The 16,811-nt window shown below is 35.4% G+C and overlaps 1 protein-coding gene across 2 annotated transcripts in view; it reads left to right on the top strand.

The window, feature by feature from the left end:
* nlgn2b (neuroligin 2b) overlaps positions 1 to 16,811 on the top strand; it is a 92,036-nt gene that overhangs the window by 37,357 nt on the left and 37,868 nt on the right. For both annotated transcript variants that reach the window (XM_065290633.1, XM_065290632.2), the window contains exon 3: positions 12,684 to 12,737. In XM_065290633.1, the coding sequence (XP_065146705.1) occupies positions 12,684 to 12,737 (54 nt within the window). The remainder of the gene's footprint in view (positions 1 to 12,683; positions 12,738 to 16,811) is intronic.

Below are 16,811 nucleotides of genomic sequence, written 5' to 3'. Positions count from 1 at the left end.
CAGATAGCATTTCTTGTACAATAATTTCCTATTGCACTGAAAAAAAAACTAAAATTTGTGAGATTATATGGAGAGCAAATGGAGACTTCTGTCTCATTTGTCTTTTGTTTCAGATATTTCAGTAATGTTTTAGTGAGCTAACATTGGCCAGGACGACACATGATATAAACAATGTGCATGTGATAAAACAATGTTAGCTATGTTGTACACATTTATTATAATTGTATATGCTTACTGAACTGTTTATGTTATATGCTCCCAACCACTGTGTCTTTTACTTCTACGTTTGTTTTATCTTAAGAGATTAAGGTAGTAACATTGGGTCTCGTTCATTAAGCATGCGTACGCACACAATTACATAATGCCAAAATGCCAACTTAGGGGTTGTGCACACCAAAACTTTTAAACGTGGCTGAAAACGCCTAGACAAAGCCGAATGCCAGCTTTCTTCAGCTAAGTGCTTTGGTAGCTCTGATACTTACAGTAAGGTGTGAGCCGGTTGGTTGCTGTGATACTTGTCCCGCCCCTCCTCCACTGTGATTGGACGGCCGCGTGAAAACTGACATTGACGAGCGGAGCTTTTTACCCAAAGTTGAATAATTTTCAACTCTCGGCGCTCAGCGCGGAAAAAACGCCGGGCGCCGGTTTTCAGAACGGAAGAAAACCAATAGCTGCTGGCTTATTTGAAAAACCTTGAGCTTCCATTGGAAACAATTGAAAACATGTGCCGGCCGCGGGCGTAAAAGTTTTGGTGTGCACTTAATGATAAAGTTTTTGTGAGAAGTTCAAGTGTGCATATAAATATGACAAACGTACGCAATTATTAGTGAAAGAGACCCAATGACTTAATGAAAAAGTATTTTACACGAGACAAAGTTAATAAATAAGAACTAGGAACTTGATTAAGTCTCCTGAACTATGCAAAAGCAGAAAATTGCTCTGATATGTAATTTAAAACTTTCCATTAAGGACCTTGCAAAAGGATTAACCCTTATGTGTTGTTGGGGCCATTTTTGGCCATTTTTGCAATTTTTTGTCTTTGTTTGGCCACAACTTTCTCTGTGTTTCAGCAAATTACATGATTTTTGGTGACGAATCTTATATTTACACATATTTTAAGAAAATGCTTTGAAATTTTTCAAAAACGTAACAATATACCGTGGGCAAATTTACTACCCTAACGTGTTATTAGCGGTCAAAAAAGGCCACTAAATTAAACTGCTGTAAAAATTTATTGGATTAATTTTTTTCACATTTTTTTTTTGCATAAATCTGTTAATCAACCTCAGTACTGATCAAAACTACCAAATGTTTGCAAAAATTCCATGATTTTAACTCTTTTTTTGCCAAGTTTATAAGTAGTGTCACTGATTTGGGAAAAAACACACAAAATTACTGATTTTCAATATAAAAAGTGAATGTGGACTGGATTTTCCTTTACCTTTTTTACAGTCTTGGGCATGTCAAAGATTGGTAAAAACATTGGCTTTGATGCATTTTTAGTTTTTGTGCAGCATCAGCTTTAATTTTTTTCTCCCATGTTTGTGGCCAATTTTTCCCCATTGACTTCCATTATAACAACATTTTTTGATTGCAGAGCCATGACACCTTATTACCATGCATTCTTGATTCTTTGTGGTTTTTACCTTTTGCAAAGAGGTAAAATTTGTCATTTTTACTGTTGATCAAAAAATTAAAAAATATATTAATCTGATACATTTTTACAGCCGTTTAATTTAGTGGCCATTTTTGGCCGCCAACAACACGGAAGGGTAGTGAATTGGAACAAGGCACCAGGGTTAATAAACAAATAGTGATCCTTCCTGTGCTGATGTTCCTATAAGAACAGGAAATTGTGCTTGTCTCTTTTTTTAAAATAGACAATAACTTTTGGTTTACATCACATATGAACCTACTATAGATGTGCTACATGTTATTGCTAGTTAATTGCATGTGGTAGTAGGGAAAGAGACCATCTGTATTCCAGGAAGCATTTGATTGGACAAAAATTCCACGAGTGCACGATGAGTCATCAGTGCGTTCAATCTGTTTCCGGGAAAGGAAACTGTATTTTTTTATTGAGAATGTCAAATAAGTTACTTTTGTCAACGCCTGTCAACTTTTCTGCACTAATGCACGATCCCAAAGCGAGTACTACACATGCAAAAGCAACAAAACTCATTTTAATTTAATGATCTCTTTAAATGTCATATGAATGTTATGATAGCTGTGGATCAGATTGCATCACCGCTGTGATGAACTGTGAACTCTTCACATGCTGTTCAGCAATAAATACAGTGTCACAATAGCACAGCTGTTCAGAGCACAATGCTGAACGCATCTTAATCCAAAACGCTGCATTGACAAAGTAAGAAACCAGTATAATTTGCTTTTAGCTCAAAAATGAGCATCATTCAATACAGCTTCTGTGAGCGTGTGTAGAGTGTGTACTAAAAAGAGGTGACAGGATCAAATATGTTTGTATTTGTCTAGTCAGTGCAATAGTTGAACCCAAGCCCAAGAAAGATCAGATATCAGTTATATTGATGTGTTTGGCCGCAGCCATGTTGTGTGTAGTGGTTTTAAAGCGCTGACACCATTCAGCTTACCACAGAGCACGACAGATGGACAACCACCTCTGCTATGTGCATATCAGGGAAACATCTGCATCTCAGCGCAAACATGATATAAATCCAATCACAGGTGTATGGTGGGGATAATCTGGCATTCATATTTACATCGAATCATGAGCTGAGATTACATGAATCATCAGGTTTTGCACATACTTGTGTAGTCCAAACCAAAAGCCTGCTGTTAAGGGCAAAATAAGGCTTTGATAAATTTAAAAAAATCTAAATTAATTTCTAAACAACAAAATGTATTAAATTAGAAAAAGCATTAGTGGTGTAAGACTTTTGTATCCCACTGTATAGTTTCACCCAAAGCCTCATTACCCTAATATCATGTAGAGAGATATGCATGCGATTCTTCCTTCGCCAAGGGTTGCAACCAGTGCTTTGGATCATGAAAAACCCCTGCAGGCAAATCTCACTTTATACTCTCTCTCTCTCTTTCCCATATTTTGCTTTCCCTTAAAATTACATCTGTGGAGTACAGTTCAGCTGCATAGGACGGTTTGTCTTTTTGGCTTGTATTCAGATCACTTTAAACAGCTTGACTTCTGAAGAAAATGTGAGCATTACTGAGGTCTTTTGGGTGGTTGTCAGGCTGTCGCTTTGCACCCAGCAAGCCACCATCTAGGTTATAGACCTGATATAGTCGGGCTATGAGTAACCCACTGCTAGCCAAAATAAAATGGAATATGAAGAGTTTGGTTCCAAAACGCAATAAACGCCATTTTTGAAAAAAATGAGTTACTGCCAAAATCAGTATTATATCAGGTCAGTAGTTAAAAGTAAATAATTAATTTTACGCAAAATCCAATACCCGCCGTGATATTCTGTCATCTTTTCTCCCTTTGTTCCCAAAATGCGACAAACGCCACTCCTCCTTTTTTACAGAACGCAATAAATCCATTCCTGATATTACAGCGGACCATTCACGCATTGTAAACAAACATGGCGGCGCGCTGAGTACACGGAATCCTAATTTTCCTCATCTACTTTGTACTTCGTGATCAACAAACAAAACAAAATAATACTTTAATAGCATTGCTAAACCTGTGATGGTTTTCTGTGACGGGAAAGAAACGTAAGCCATCAACATCTAATAATTTCCGCGAGAGGCACTCGGCTGCTTGTTCTCCAGACAGCATCAAGCTTCTCATGCTAAAACATTGACCCCAGAGGATCTTATGAAAACTTTACATTATTTTACTCAAAGTCAACGAAAATCGAGCGGGACCAAAACATTTTACAGCTGATCGCTGTGAAAATGTAAAGAGACGACGTCAAATATAACCGCAGCAATGTGTTCTTAATATAACAAAGTAAGTGTTTTGGTTAATGCCATTAATGTTTATTTTTTAATCATTGTATACCACTAGTCAACTAAATAAATATAAAATGGTAAAGATGAATGCACATTTATATATTGATTTAATAGATTTATAGCATTTTGAAATAAAAAACTGTCATGGATTTATTGCATTTTGTGGAAAAAATAATTAGTTTTTATAATAAATCTTTGAAAATCAAGTTATGGATTTGAATTTCTTATATTTTTATAACCTAAAGATGCTATGTGAAAGTTTGTAACAGAAAATAGTGGTTTTCATCTTGTCACTTTCTTGGTATAGAAAACACGTTTTTACCGAAATTTGTCAAAATGGATTTATTGCGTTTTGGAACCAAACTCTTCATATATTGTTATATATTATATATCGTTTTTGCCAAAATAACTTGTGAGATGTATGATATCCAATCATGTAAGTCAACAGTTTGGCAACAGTTTGGCTTTATTATTTATTTTATTTATTCATTCATGTTTGGAAATGTATTTGCTTAAATTTTGCCCTGTTTTAGTCTAGACATCTGAACTGTGTTTGGACGGCAGTTAGATATATTTTTAATGCAAAATTGCTGTATTTACATTGTGTATTAAGACTGATATTTTAGTATATTTTAGTCTATTATTTTTTCCTACTAATGTATAGAGTCAGTATTGCCTCAGATCTGCTTGGTTACAAATATTCTTTAAATATCTTCATTTGTATTCAGCAGAATAAAGAAATGTATACAGATCTGTAATAAATTGAGGGCGGGTAAAGGATGACAGAATTTTTATTTTTCGGTGAACTATCCCTTTAAGCAAAAGTTCCCATTTGCTCTCCTTTGATGTCTAGAAGAAATAACAGAGATCTCATCTGGGATTTTTATTTATACTGTAAGTTAATGTCCCAAAAGCACCAAGTCTGTATGTGTAAAGTTTCCTCAACAAAACTCTGATTCAAAGTATCATTTATATAACACAAACTGGGCTATATTTAAACCTCAAACCATAAGTTTATGCAATAGTAATAGAGATTACTGTAGCAAGCATCACTGACACACAGCAGACCCTCTTTCACAATGAAAGGTCTATTAGTGTCATCTCTACATGAACACACAAACACATATCTTTTATCTCCAGCTGTGCTCTGTATGGGATGGCAGCTGTGTTCTTGTCTAGCCTCTGCCACAGTTCTGCCTCCGCCAAGCCACCAGAATCCTCCATTTTTATTACTGGTTCAACAAGCGTTTAGCATCCATGTGCTTTATTAAAAGCTATATTTTAGAGCACAACGCGATGGAGGGGACATAGATAGCCTTGACAAAGAGAGAGAGAGAGAACAAGAGATATATAGAATGCGACAGGAGAGAGAGAGGACGAGAGAAAGATGACACTCGTTTGAGCGGGAGCAGCTGGGAGATTGCTAGCAGTAACTGAAGGTTTATGTCACGGAGATACGAACAGTCTTCCTCTCGCTCGGCCCACGGGCACAGAATGGCGCGCACACATGCGCGTGCGAGATGACCTCATTTACTCAGAGCGCTCGGAAACTATTACACCGGTGATTCGTCCCTTCACGAAATTTCACAGAAAAACTGCCCATTACATCATGTCACCCCAGGCTGTGTTTACCTCTGTATAGGGCACTTTTATAAATAACCTGAAATGGCATTCGCAAGACATTTAACTCACCATTTTTAAGTCAAACAGAATAGGTGGAAAGTGATGAAATGAGGGGCCTTTTTGTATTTGTTAAAGCTCACGTAACACACGCTGTTTCTGCATTTCTGATATTAATCTGGAGTACCTATGGAGTAGTATGACATCCTTTATATCTCTGAAGAGTCTTTAGTTTAATCAGATTTATAAAAGAAAGATTAGCTTTACCGAATCTTTCCGATAACGTACGAAAAAATGAAGAAGGAGGAGTTATAACACGGGAGGAGCGAGTACGAGTCATGCAACACTATACAACACTGTTTTAACTTATGATTCACTACATGTTCGTGTCATTTATATAATATACACGCGCCTATTTCCAACATAAGACAGAAGTCTTACTTACCACGTGTAACTCGTCATGAAAATCCACCGCATCAAACACACACGCAAAACTCCGCTGCTAATCCGGATAATAAACTATATCCATTGTTTCCATAAGGGTGGATGTCTTCTCCTTACATCCAAAAACACACTTCTTGTTGTGCCATTGTTGACTTTTGAAATTAAACAAAGCTGAGTGGCGTGATAAGCTGTTAGCAAGCTCTAGCGTCTCCCGCTGACTGACGGCTGGGCGGGGTTTTCCGGGGGAAGTTTTCCGGCGGAAGCCCATATAAAGAAGTGATACGTATCGAAAACCCCTGAAACATCAGTTAGAACCGTAATCGAAAAAAATTAGCCGAAACTTGTACGAACCCTGGCGAAGTGCATTCGGCACAGAAATACTCTGAAACACGCCCAACTGCATTTTTGACACTTTGCCTACGTTTAGCATGAGGAAACAACTCTATAACTGTGTTAATAAGTCAGAATGCTTGAAATACCATTAAACCCCCCCTTTAAAAGGTGAGGGACTAAATTAATGGTTAATGTTGCCCCGCCCAGGCCACAGTTATCTATCAATCTACAGTATCTATCTTTCTAGCTATCTGTCTGTCTATCTATCTATATGTCTGTCTGTCTGTCTGTCTGTCTGTCTATCTACAGTATCTGTCTGTCTGTCTGTCTGTCCATCTACCGTATCTATCTATCTATCTATCTATCTATCTATCTATCTATCGTTCTATCGTTCTATCGTTCTCTCTATCATTCTCTTGTATCTATCTAACATATTTTCCATATCGTTCTATCTATCTATCTATCTATCTATCTATCTATCTATCTATCTATCTATCTATCTATCTATCTATCTATCTATCTATCTATCTATCTATCTATCTATCTATCTATCTATCTGTTTTATCTACCGTATCCATCTATCTACCGTATCTATCTACCGTATCTATCTATCTGTCTGTCTGTCTGTCTGTCTGTCTGTCTGTCTGTCTACAGTATATGTCTGTCTGTCTGTCTGTCTGTCCGTCCATCTACCGTATCTATCTATCGTTCTATCTATCCATCCATCCATCGTTCTATCTACCGTTCTATCATTCTATCGTTCCATCGTTCTATTGTATCTATCTACCATATTTACCATATCTATGTATCTATCCATCCATCCATCCATCCATCCATCCATCTATCCATCCATCTATCCACAGTATCTATCTATCTATCTATCCATCTATCTATCGTTCTATTTCGTTCTATCGTTCTCTATATCGTTCTATTGTATCTATCTACCATATTTACCATATCGTTCTATCTATCTATCTATCTATCTATCTATCTATCTATCTATCTATCTATCTATCTATCTATCTATCTATCTATCTATCTATCTATCTATCTGTTGTATCTACCTTATCCATCTATCTACCGTATCTATCTACCGTATCCATCTATCTACCGTATCTATCTATCTATCTATCTATCTATCTATCTATCTATCTATCTATCTATCTATCTATCTTATCCTATCATATAATATCCTATCCCATCTATTTTATCTAACCTATCTTATCTATATTATCTAATCTCACTGTTTTGTAGACTTTTGTCTAGGATTTTAGGTAGTGTTTCTCTAGGTATTTTGCAGAAAGTAAGAAGGAGACAGAGAGATATACTGTAAAAGGCAGAAAGGGAGAGAGTGAGAGAGAAAGAGCAACCTAAAGACATCTCTACACGGTAAGCCTGTCACAGAGGACAAACCTGCTGGTTACACTGGGGTGGCGTATTGCCGGTTTCCCTGTCATGCCGCCCTGTCAAAACGTACCAAATGCACACGCACACAATCTCTCTCACACACCTCAAAAAGAAAGTGTTTACTGCACAAACCATTCAGCACACACACAAAAACTCAAAGCCTGCAACATCTTTCAGGCTGGGAGTAAAGCCACATTCACAAAACCAGGTTTTCTGTTTCCAATTGTCACCAGACGCTTCCCAACTTCTCCCACGTAAATGATCCTTCCTCCATTTTAAGTCTTCATTATCATGGTTCCAGTAGTTGTCCGCATATCTTTCTGTCTCTCCATTCTGGGTCTTAGTTTTAAAGCCGGTGCATCATCCTCAAAGAGCAGCAGGATTAGGTTTCTGGGAAGTGCTTGAGTCCTAATGGAGGCTGTAGACCGTATAGACGGAAGCGGCAACCAGTAAAATTGTGAAAGCTTGATCTCGCAATGCTTTCAAGCGTCGATAAAGTGCTGATGTGGCTGGGGCTTAATCACATGCGCACGCACGGGCTCCTATCAACCTGTCTCATGGTCTCCGGCCTTTACTGGAAGAACCGACCTGAGATGGTGAATTGAACTGAAAATCACGTCAGCATTGATCGAGTCTCCAAGCCTAAGTACAACTCGAGAGAGTCCGCTCAGAGCAACACACACTCATACCAAGGCCCAAAATTAACTTAGTGCCAATAGTGAGTGAATTGCGAAAATTAATTCGCAATAGATAGCCATGGAAGTGTATTTTGCAGAATTGTTTTATCTATCAATATTTTTCTATAAGTGTATATATAGTCCTCATGAAAGTGGTGTCAAATGCTCGTGAATGTTGGCACATGGAGAAAAGATTTTTGGTGTCGAACATACAGTATGATGGTGAATATTCCAGAGAGGGATATTAAAGTTATTAAAAGACACTTTTTAAGCGTCTTTATTGTTTTTAAAGTGTACTGTGTTTGTAACTTGACTAGTTCATCAAATCAAAAATAGTTACACACTCCCACAACTCGACTTCAGCCGTATTCCTTTGTAATAAATACACACTGCAAAAAATTATTTTCAAGAAAAAAAATTTCTTATTTTTGTCATTTTCAGTAAAAATATCAAAAAATTCTTAAATTAAAATGCTTTTTCTTGATGAGCAAAACGACCCAAGAAAATAAGTCTAGATTTTTAGACCAAAAATATCACATTTAAATGATTTTGTGCATAAAACAAGGAAAAAATCTTGAATTCAAGAAAACTTTGCTTACCCCATTGGCAGATTATTATTATTTTTGCTTGTTTTATGCACAAAATCACTTAAATTTGATATTTTGTGGTCTAAAAACTAGACTTATTTTCTTGGGTCGTTTTGCTCATCAAGAGAAAGCATCTTAATTTAAGAATTTTTGATATTTTTACTGAAAACAAGACAAAAATACTAAGAAAACGTTTTCTTGAAAATAATTTTTTTGCAGATTTTTGTCTTGTTTTCAGTACAAATATCAAAAAATTCTTAAATCAAGAAAGACGTATTTTCTTGATGAGCAAACGACCTAAGAAAAAAAGAAGTGAAGTTACAATTTAAGTACATTTGTGCTTAAAACAAGCAAAAATATCTGCCAATAGTGTCAGAATTTTTTTTTGGAAATAAGTTTTTTTTTTTTTAATTCAAGAAATTTCTCACCCCATTGTCAGATATTTTTGCTTGTTTTAAGAACAGAGTCACTTAAATTGTATATTTTTTGTCTTTAAAAAAGACTTATTAAAGTAAGAAAGTCATTTTTTGCAGTGTACAAAAGGTCTTCAAAGCGATGCCATAAAATAACAACGTTTTGATTCCCCAAAGAGCCATTTAGTCAAATTTCTTTCTTACGTTTTTATAATCTACACTCAAAACAAGTGTTAAATAGCACTAAAATCTCGTATTCATAAAGGAACCATTTTTAGTGCTACATAGCTCCTATAAAGCACCTATGAAGAACTAGCAATAGCACCACTATAGGACCAGATATGGTTCTATATAGCACAATATGGTTCTACCTAGGTGATACAAGTGCTATTAAAATGGTTCACTATGATTACGAGCCAGTGGACCACTTTTAGTGCCGTTTAGCACCGTTTGTTTTTAGAGTGTAAAGAACCTTTATTGAAACAAAATAAATCATTCTTCAGATGGGAAGGTTCTTTATTGACAGCCCAAATTGGTGTAATTGGTGACAACTTCAGTTTTATTTATTTATGAATCTTTACCATTCAGGCACTTGCCAAATGTGTTAATTTTATGCCATTTGTAATTAGTATGTGTTGTGTATTTTTTTGTGTGTGTGAATGACATTGTAAGGATTTGATGCCTAAAAATATAGTTGTATATGTGTTTATGTAACTTTGCTTGTGTTAGACACTCACAGACTAGAATTGTACACACAACAATGACAAATAGGAGTGTGTGTGTGTGTGTGTGGTCTGCTGGTGTGGAGAGGCCATGTAGCCGATAAACGGTAAATAAATGGAGACGATTTCTATCTCGTCTCTTACAGGCCCACAGCCAGGGGGAGGGGGGTCACACTGATAATACCCATTAATGGCTGTCGCCACACAAACATTTAGCATTTAACCCGAGGTAGCAAGAGATGCTAATGCGTTTCGCTACACCGGCCGCTCTCAGTTCCTGTTCTGAACGACCCAGAGACAAAAGGATTCTGGTTTGCAGAACTAACACATTTAGTAATAAATACACAAATACATTTCAACAAGAATCTTTGGGGTAAGTTTGCTAGTTGCTTAAGCTGCACTGTAGAATTAAACTTTAACACCAGATGATAATACGGTCTAGAAAGTTTCATTTATTTTACATTATACAATTTATGCATTTAAAAGATGCTTTTAGCTACAGTGCATTACATTTACATTTAGGCATTTAGCAGACGCTCGGCTTACAAAGATGAGAAAAACAGCAAAGGGATTTATCAAGCATGAGAATGAAATTACAAGGTATACATTTTTAATCAGCATGTATTTTAACAGTGTACATTTTATGAAATGCAATTTATAAATTGTACTTTCATATACTTACAAAATGTTGATAGACTATAACTTATTAACTCTTTCCACGCTAGCAAACTTTTAAAAAAAAGTTGCCAGCCAGCGCCAGCATTTTTCATAAAAGTTTAATGCCTTCCAGAAAATGTTCTTCTTTAAATATATTAACATACAATATTTCAAGTGAAAGTACAGACCCTTTTATTTTAAACAAAAAAAAACTTTTCTCAAATATGGGTACACTGAAAAAAATTATTCATTCAATTTACTTAATTTTTTAAGGTAAGTGCTTGCAATCAATTTATTTAAGCTACATTAAAACAAAAGTTTTTTGTTTTGTTTTTCTAATATTTTTGTTTAAATGTAGCTTAAATAAATTGATTGCGACCACTTACCTTAAAATAAATTGAATGAATCCTTTTTTTTTCACTGTAGGTTTCTTTAAAAACACCAAATTTTTAGCAAAAAGATATAATTTCATTTTTGTGAAGGACTTTTGATACACTGAAAAAAATGATTCATTCAATTTACTCAATTTTTTAAGGTAAGTGGCCACAATCAATTCATTAAAGCTACATTTAAACCAAAAAATTATATAGAAATACAAAACAAAAAACTTTTGTTTAAATGTAGCTTAAATAAATTGATTGTGACCACTAACCTTAAAAAAATTGAGTAAATTGAATGAATATTTTTTTTTCAGTGTAGAGATCAGATGCATAGCGATCCTAAAAACATAAATGGAGTTCTTACTCTTTCACTTGAGGCGTTACTTCCCGGTTGCATAAGTTACGGAAGAGTGGATAATAGCGGTATTGCGGAAAGCCGGAAAAATTTGTTATTGACAGGGAATTGTTTCTCTTAATTGACTATTTTTCTCGTCAATGGCAGGGAATGAGTTAACAGTAATATGGTACAATGATTTTAGGAGATGATAATAAATGTTTACCACACTGGTGCACCAAGGTATTTATGTATTACTCCAAGAAGTTTTAAAGAATACCATTTTATTGTCATGATATTGTACCATAAAGTACAGTTTTTTGGGGAAAATATAATATTATTTTTTACACATACCGACAACAGTGGCTTGGTCAAGGGTTGGGATCACACATACTGATAAAAATGTATTCCTTGTAAATTAATGCACTGTAAGTCTCTTTGGATAAAAGCGTCTGCAACATACATAGATATAAATTGAGTAAAAGTCAAGCTTTTGTCTTTTTTACATGCAAATTTAATCTCGACCTCAGATGCTGACATTGCCCTGTGCATTTTGAATAGATGAAACCTGTGCATTTATGTCTTCGGCAGATGCTTTTTGAGCAGATGACACAATACATTTGTTTTTGAGGCAATAAAAGAGATCACCGTTTCAGCAGTTCTGTCCTGTGAGGAGAAGTCACCGTCCCATAGGACATTAAAGCATAGCACTCTTGAGGGCCATTTAAGTAAACACAGCTTCGCTACCCAGTTTCCACACGCCTCATCACTTTCTTTCCCTGAACTCAAAAGCGAGATGGCCGGACATTTATCATCCAAAGCTTGTCATACAGCGAGTGAATAGGATAACAACATTTGTCGGTTGATCATTTAAGTGTCACAGCATTATAGCATCAGTCTCATCTCTATCTGTGTCTCCCTCATAGTCTCTCTCTCTCTCTCTCTCTCTTTCTCTTTCTCTTTGTCTCTGAGTTTGTTGTCTGTTTGGCTCTTTTGCTTTGGCTGCTGTTTTTGATTCTTCTTTTAAATTGGGACACATGGTCTAGTTTGTCATTTTTCTTGTTTTGCTGGAGTTTTTTGCTCTTTTTATTTAAGCGCAGTGAAATCTTTTTTGAATTTTGTCTTTTCTCTTTCCCCCCCTTTTTGTCTTAACCCCAGGTCCGCTCACAAAAAAACACGATGAGTCTACGATGAACAGGCCGAGGGACGAAGGTATTTTTCTTGCATGTTTTCCCCTTTTTGTCTTGTTTTTTAGACTCTTTTTTGGGGGTGGTTATAATATGAGCAGTATTTACTCTTGCTTATTTTGTCTTGTATGTTTTTGCAGTTTGCTTTCAGCTGAACTCACACACACACGCACACACACGTTACCTTAACATACACACACGCTCACATTTATACATGCTTGAATTGTTTGTGCTGTATATATATATATATATTTTTAATACTTTCATCATCTCATTATAACATTTTAGAATAATCTCCTGTTGAGGGCTTTTAAGGTTTCATTTTATATTTGTGTCATTTCGGATCAAAATAATAGTCAATTAAACCATATATCCCATCAGCCCTCTGTGATTTAGGGCGATATCATTGGTCTGTATGCATCCAGCTGACAATGCACTATGGTGGGTAATGTACTAAAAAGGACTGGATGCTAGATGTTGGTGAAAAAAGCTAAATAAAAACGCATAAAAATATCAGTTTAATCACATGCATCCTATTGCCATATTTTTTACAAAAACAGGTGCTTTAGAGAAAACCATTTTGTGTGTGTTTATTGGTTTTAACCTCAACTTTCTAAACTAAACTCTCAAAAAAATATTTAAAACAAATTACAACCAAAATTCTACCAAGACATTTAAATAGATATCATACATTGTCAGAAAAAAAATTGTCAAAATGGTCCCAAGCTGTCACCGGGGCAGTATCCTTTATAAAGGTCCTAATATGTACCTTTTAGATGCATATATGGTACCAATATCTCAGTTTGAGATACTAATAGGAGCTATTTGGTACAAATTTACTTTTGAGGTGCTAATATGATCCCATAAGGTCCAAATATGTACTTTTTCAAAGGCTAACGCACCAGCTTGAAGATTTTTCTGACAGTGTATAAACAATAGGTAGTGTATAATAAAATTTCTTTGCTTGTAAAATATACATAAATTCATTTCTTCTCAATAATTTTTTTTTAGGTTTAAATAAAAAGTAATTTATTTTAAAGATTAAAGAAGAATAGTTTACTTTATAAAATGTCTTAATTTCTCCATCTTCTCAAAAAAATTATATACCGTAGCGATGCAATAACATCTGCTTCAATCTGTATATGCATCAGATGTGTACATTTGTGTGTGCGTTGTATGTGTGCATGTTGATATTTCCGTGCAATACTCATGGTGTCTGTCACAGAACAGTTTCCATTAAATATATTGTGCGTGTGTATGCATGCATGTGTGTCAAGTGCTCGAACTAACACACGCTTGACGCGTTGAGTTCTCGGATTCCAGGCGTCTCTAATTGCAGAGGTTTAAATAGAGACACTGCCAGCTAATCCAATTTTGCGTCTCTGAACACGGGAAAGAAGGAGAGCGCGAACGCACAGCAGCAACAGAGGAGAGGAAGAGAATGACAGAACGAACATGAAAGAGAAGAGGAAAGAGGAAAGCTCAGATCGCCAATTTGGGAGCATAGATGAGGGAGAGATTGATACCAAAACAGTGGTGATAAAGACGAGTACTGTATATGATGAAATGAGATTCGTGGAGCTTTGAAAAAGTGAGTGAGAGAGGACGCGGGGGTGGAAAACAAGAACAAATAGGGAGGGATAGTCTGAGACGCAGCGCAAAAGGTATGCATTTACCTACGACGTATAACATGTGATCCAGCTTGAATCGAGTCCTGATTTCATTCCTGTAAATTAAAGGCCTAAAAGTGCCCGAACATAAAAAGGAGAGAGGGAGAGATGAAGGCAAAGTGTTGAGGAGAGCGTGAGACTTGAAGGAAAAGCAGGAGATCAGAGAGAAAGGGATAGGGGGATGTGCAACATGGGAGAGAGTTGAGAGATAGAATAGCGTTCTTGTGTTTTGAGGATGTTTTGAAGCGAATGGGATACTAAGGCCTCTGTTGAAAAGATCTCTTTTTCACCTCACTCTCTCTCTCCCTGTGTCTCCCCATTATTTCTCTCACACATACACACAAAGATTTTACTCATGGATTCATAAGCGGGGTTGTCCCAGATAAGGTGTTTGTGGATTCTCTGTTTGCTTCTACGATGCATCACACACTGAAACAATCTCAATGCTGCAGTTTTTAGAGAAATCAAAATGTTTTACTGTGGTTTTGCTTTAAAGGGTTAATTGTCTTTTAAATTATACATTGAAAGGTTACAGAATGAAAACCTTTTGTCAAATCTATATGACTTTCCTCTGGGGAGCAGTAAAGCAGATGTTTTGGAGATCGTTGGTCTTTTCTGCATTATTAATGTGGATCAAAAGTTATTAAACTCTAAATAAGACACCATAACATTGGTTTAAATAAGCTATTTTTTTTAACTCAAAACAACCCAGATTTTTTTTAAATCACTCAACATTCAAAACCTTTCATAGAGACTTCTCATAATCTTCGGCAGATGCTTTTTCAGCAGATGACACAATACATTTGTTTTTGAGGCAATAAAAGAGATCACAGTTTCAGCAGTTCTGTCCTGTGAGGAGAAGTCACAGTCCCATAGGACATTAAAGCATAGCACTCTTGAGGACCGTTTTAGTAGCTTTGCTACCCACACTGTAAAAAATAAAGTCACTAAACGTTGTGCTTATTAATTATTAATTCATTTACTTTGGTGTTTATATAGCGTATTAAATACTTTTATAACTCTGAGAATGCAATTAATTCATGAATGACTTTGTCAATCATTAAATAAACTTAATTCTCCACAAAAATATCATTGCTGGCATGTGTCTTCATAATTGTGAAGAAAAATACAATGTCTTTAAAAAGGTTGATGTTTACCAAAGCAAATATGATTATCTAAATGGTAATTTCACAAAAAACTAGGGATACACGATATATCGGCCGACATATTGTTATCGGCCGATAACTGCTTATTTTTAATATTATCGTTATCGGTCTGATAGCAAAATTAGGCCGATAAATGAAAGCCGATACATTATGGATTATTTCGGTTTGTTGAACCACTTCACTTGCTCATTGCTGGCAATGTGGAGTTCTGATTGGTGCTTTCTGTGACATAGCACAAAGATGACATGTGCTGCGGGCTTAAGAAGAGTATGCTAGTCTAGCGCAAAGACAAGATGTCCGCGGGCTGGGGGTTTTTCATTGCAAAATTAATATATATATATATATATCGGTTATCGGCCCCCAAATATAAAGAGTTATCGGTATCGGCCAAAAGTTCCATATCGGTGCATCCCTACAAAAAACTATAATTTACAACAAAATAAAGTAAAGATAAAAAGAGCTTGAACCTCTGTGACTTCGTAATTAACAACTATTAAGATGCCCTGTATTAGTACTTAATATTTGATAAAACATAAAAAATTAATTTTGAGATGTAAGGGATTATTATTATGGGTACTCTTCAAAACATTCTGAACTTAAGTTTTTAAGTTCAGTAAACTTGAAAGATTATGTATATGGATCAAAAAGTTACATTAACTAAGACTTTTGATTAATGCGTCCAAATAGGCCTGCCACGATAGCTACTTTTCATAATTCGGTTAATTAATAAATGACAATAGTAGATTTTGTCTTTTTAAGACCATTGTATGTCACTGATTATATGACAATAAAATAGCATAATAATGCAAGAACATCATTTTTAAGAAGAACAAAACTTAGATTTTTAAGAATATAAAGATAAAAATAAGAAATATTAATATGAAAACAATTCTAAATATTTAAAACATAAATAAAAATGATAAAATATGCATTTAAATTTTAAACAACTAATAGTCATTGTTCAGTGTAAATCCCATCTTGAAGATTATATATGACAATAAAATAGCATAATAATGCAAGCAGAGGCGTCATGCCCATTCAAACTGAGGGGGGACGTGCCCCTTGGTTTTTTTTAGCTAAATGGATTTTGCATGCAATCTCAAAATCAAAGAAGTGCCCATTAATCAGTTATTTGACTTTTAATCTGTTTAATAAGCACAATATTATCGATTCTGTGCTGCATCCTTGTCACTTTTCAGAGATTTTTGCCATTTTGATAGTGTTTTGATCGTGTTACATTACTTTATTCTGGCAGCAGGCGCT

This window comes from Paramisgurnus dabryanus, chromosome 10 (assembly GCF_030506205.2).
Source record: "Paramisgurnus dabryanus chromosome 10, PD_genome_1.1, whole genome shotgun sequence".
Classification (NCBI taxonomy): domain Eukaryota; kingdom Metazoa; phylum Chordata; class Actinopteri; order Cypriniformes; family Cobitidae; genus Paramisgurnus; species Paramisgurnus dabryanus.
This window is presented reverse-complemented; position numbering and strand designations above follow the sequence as displayed.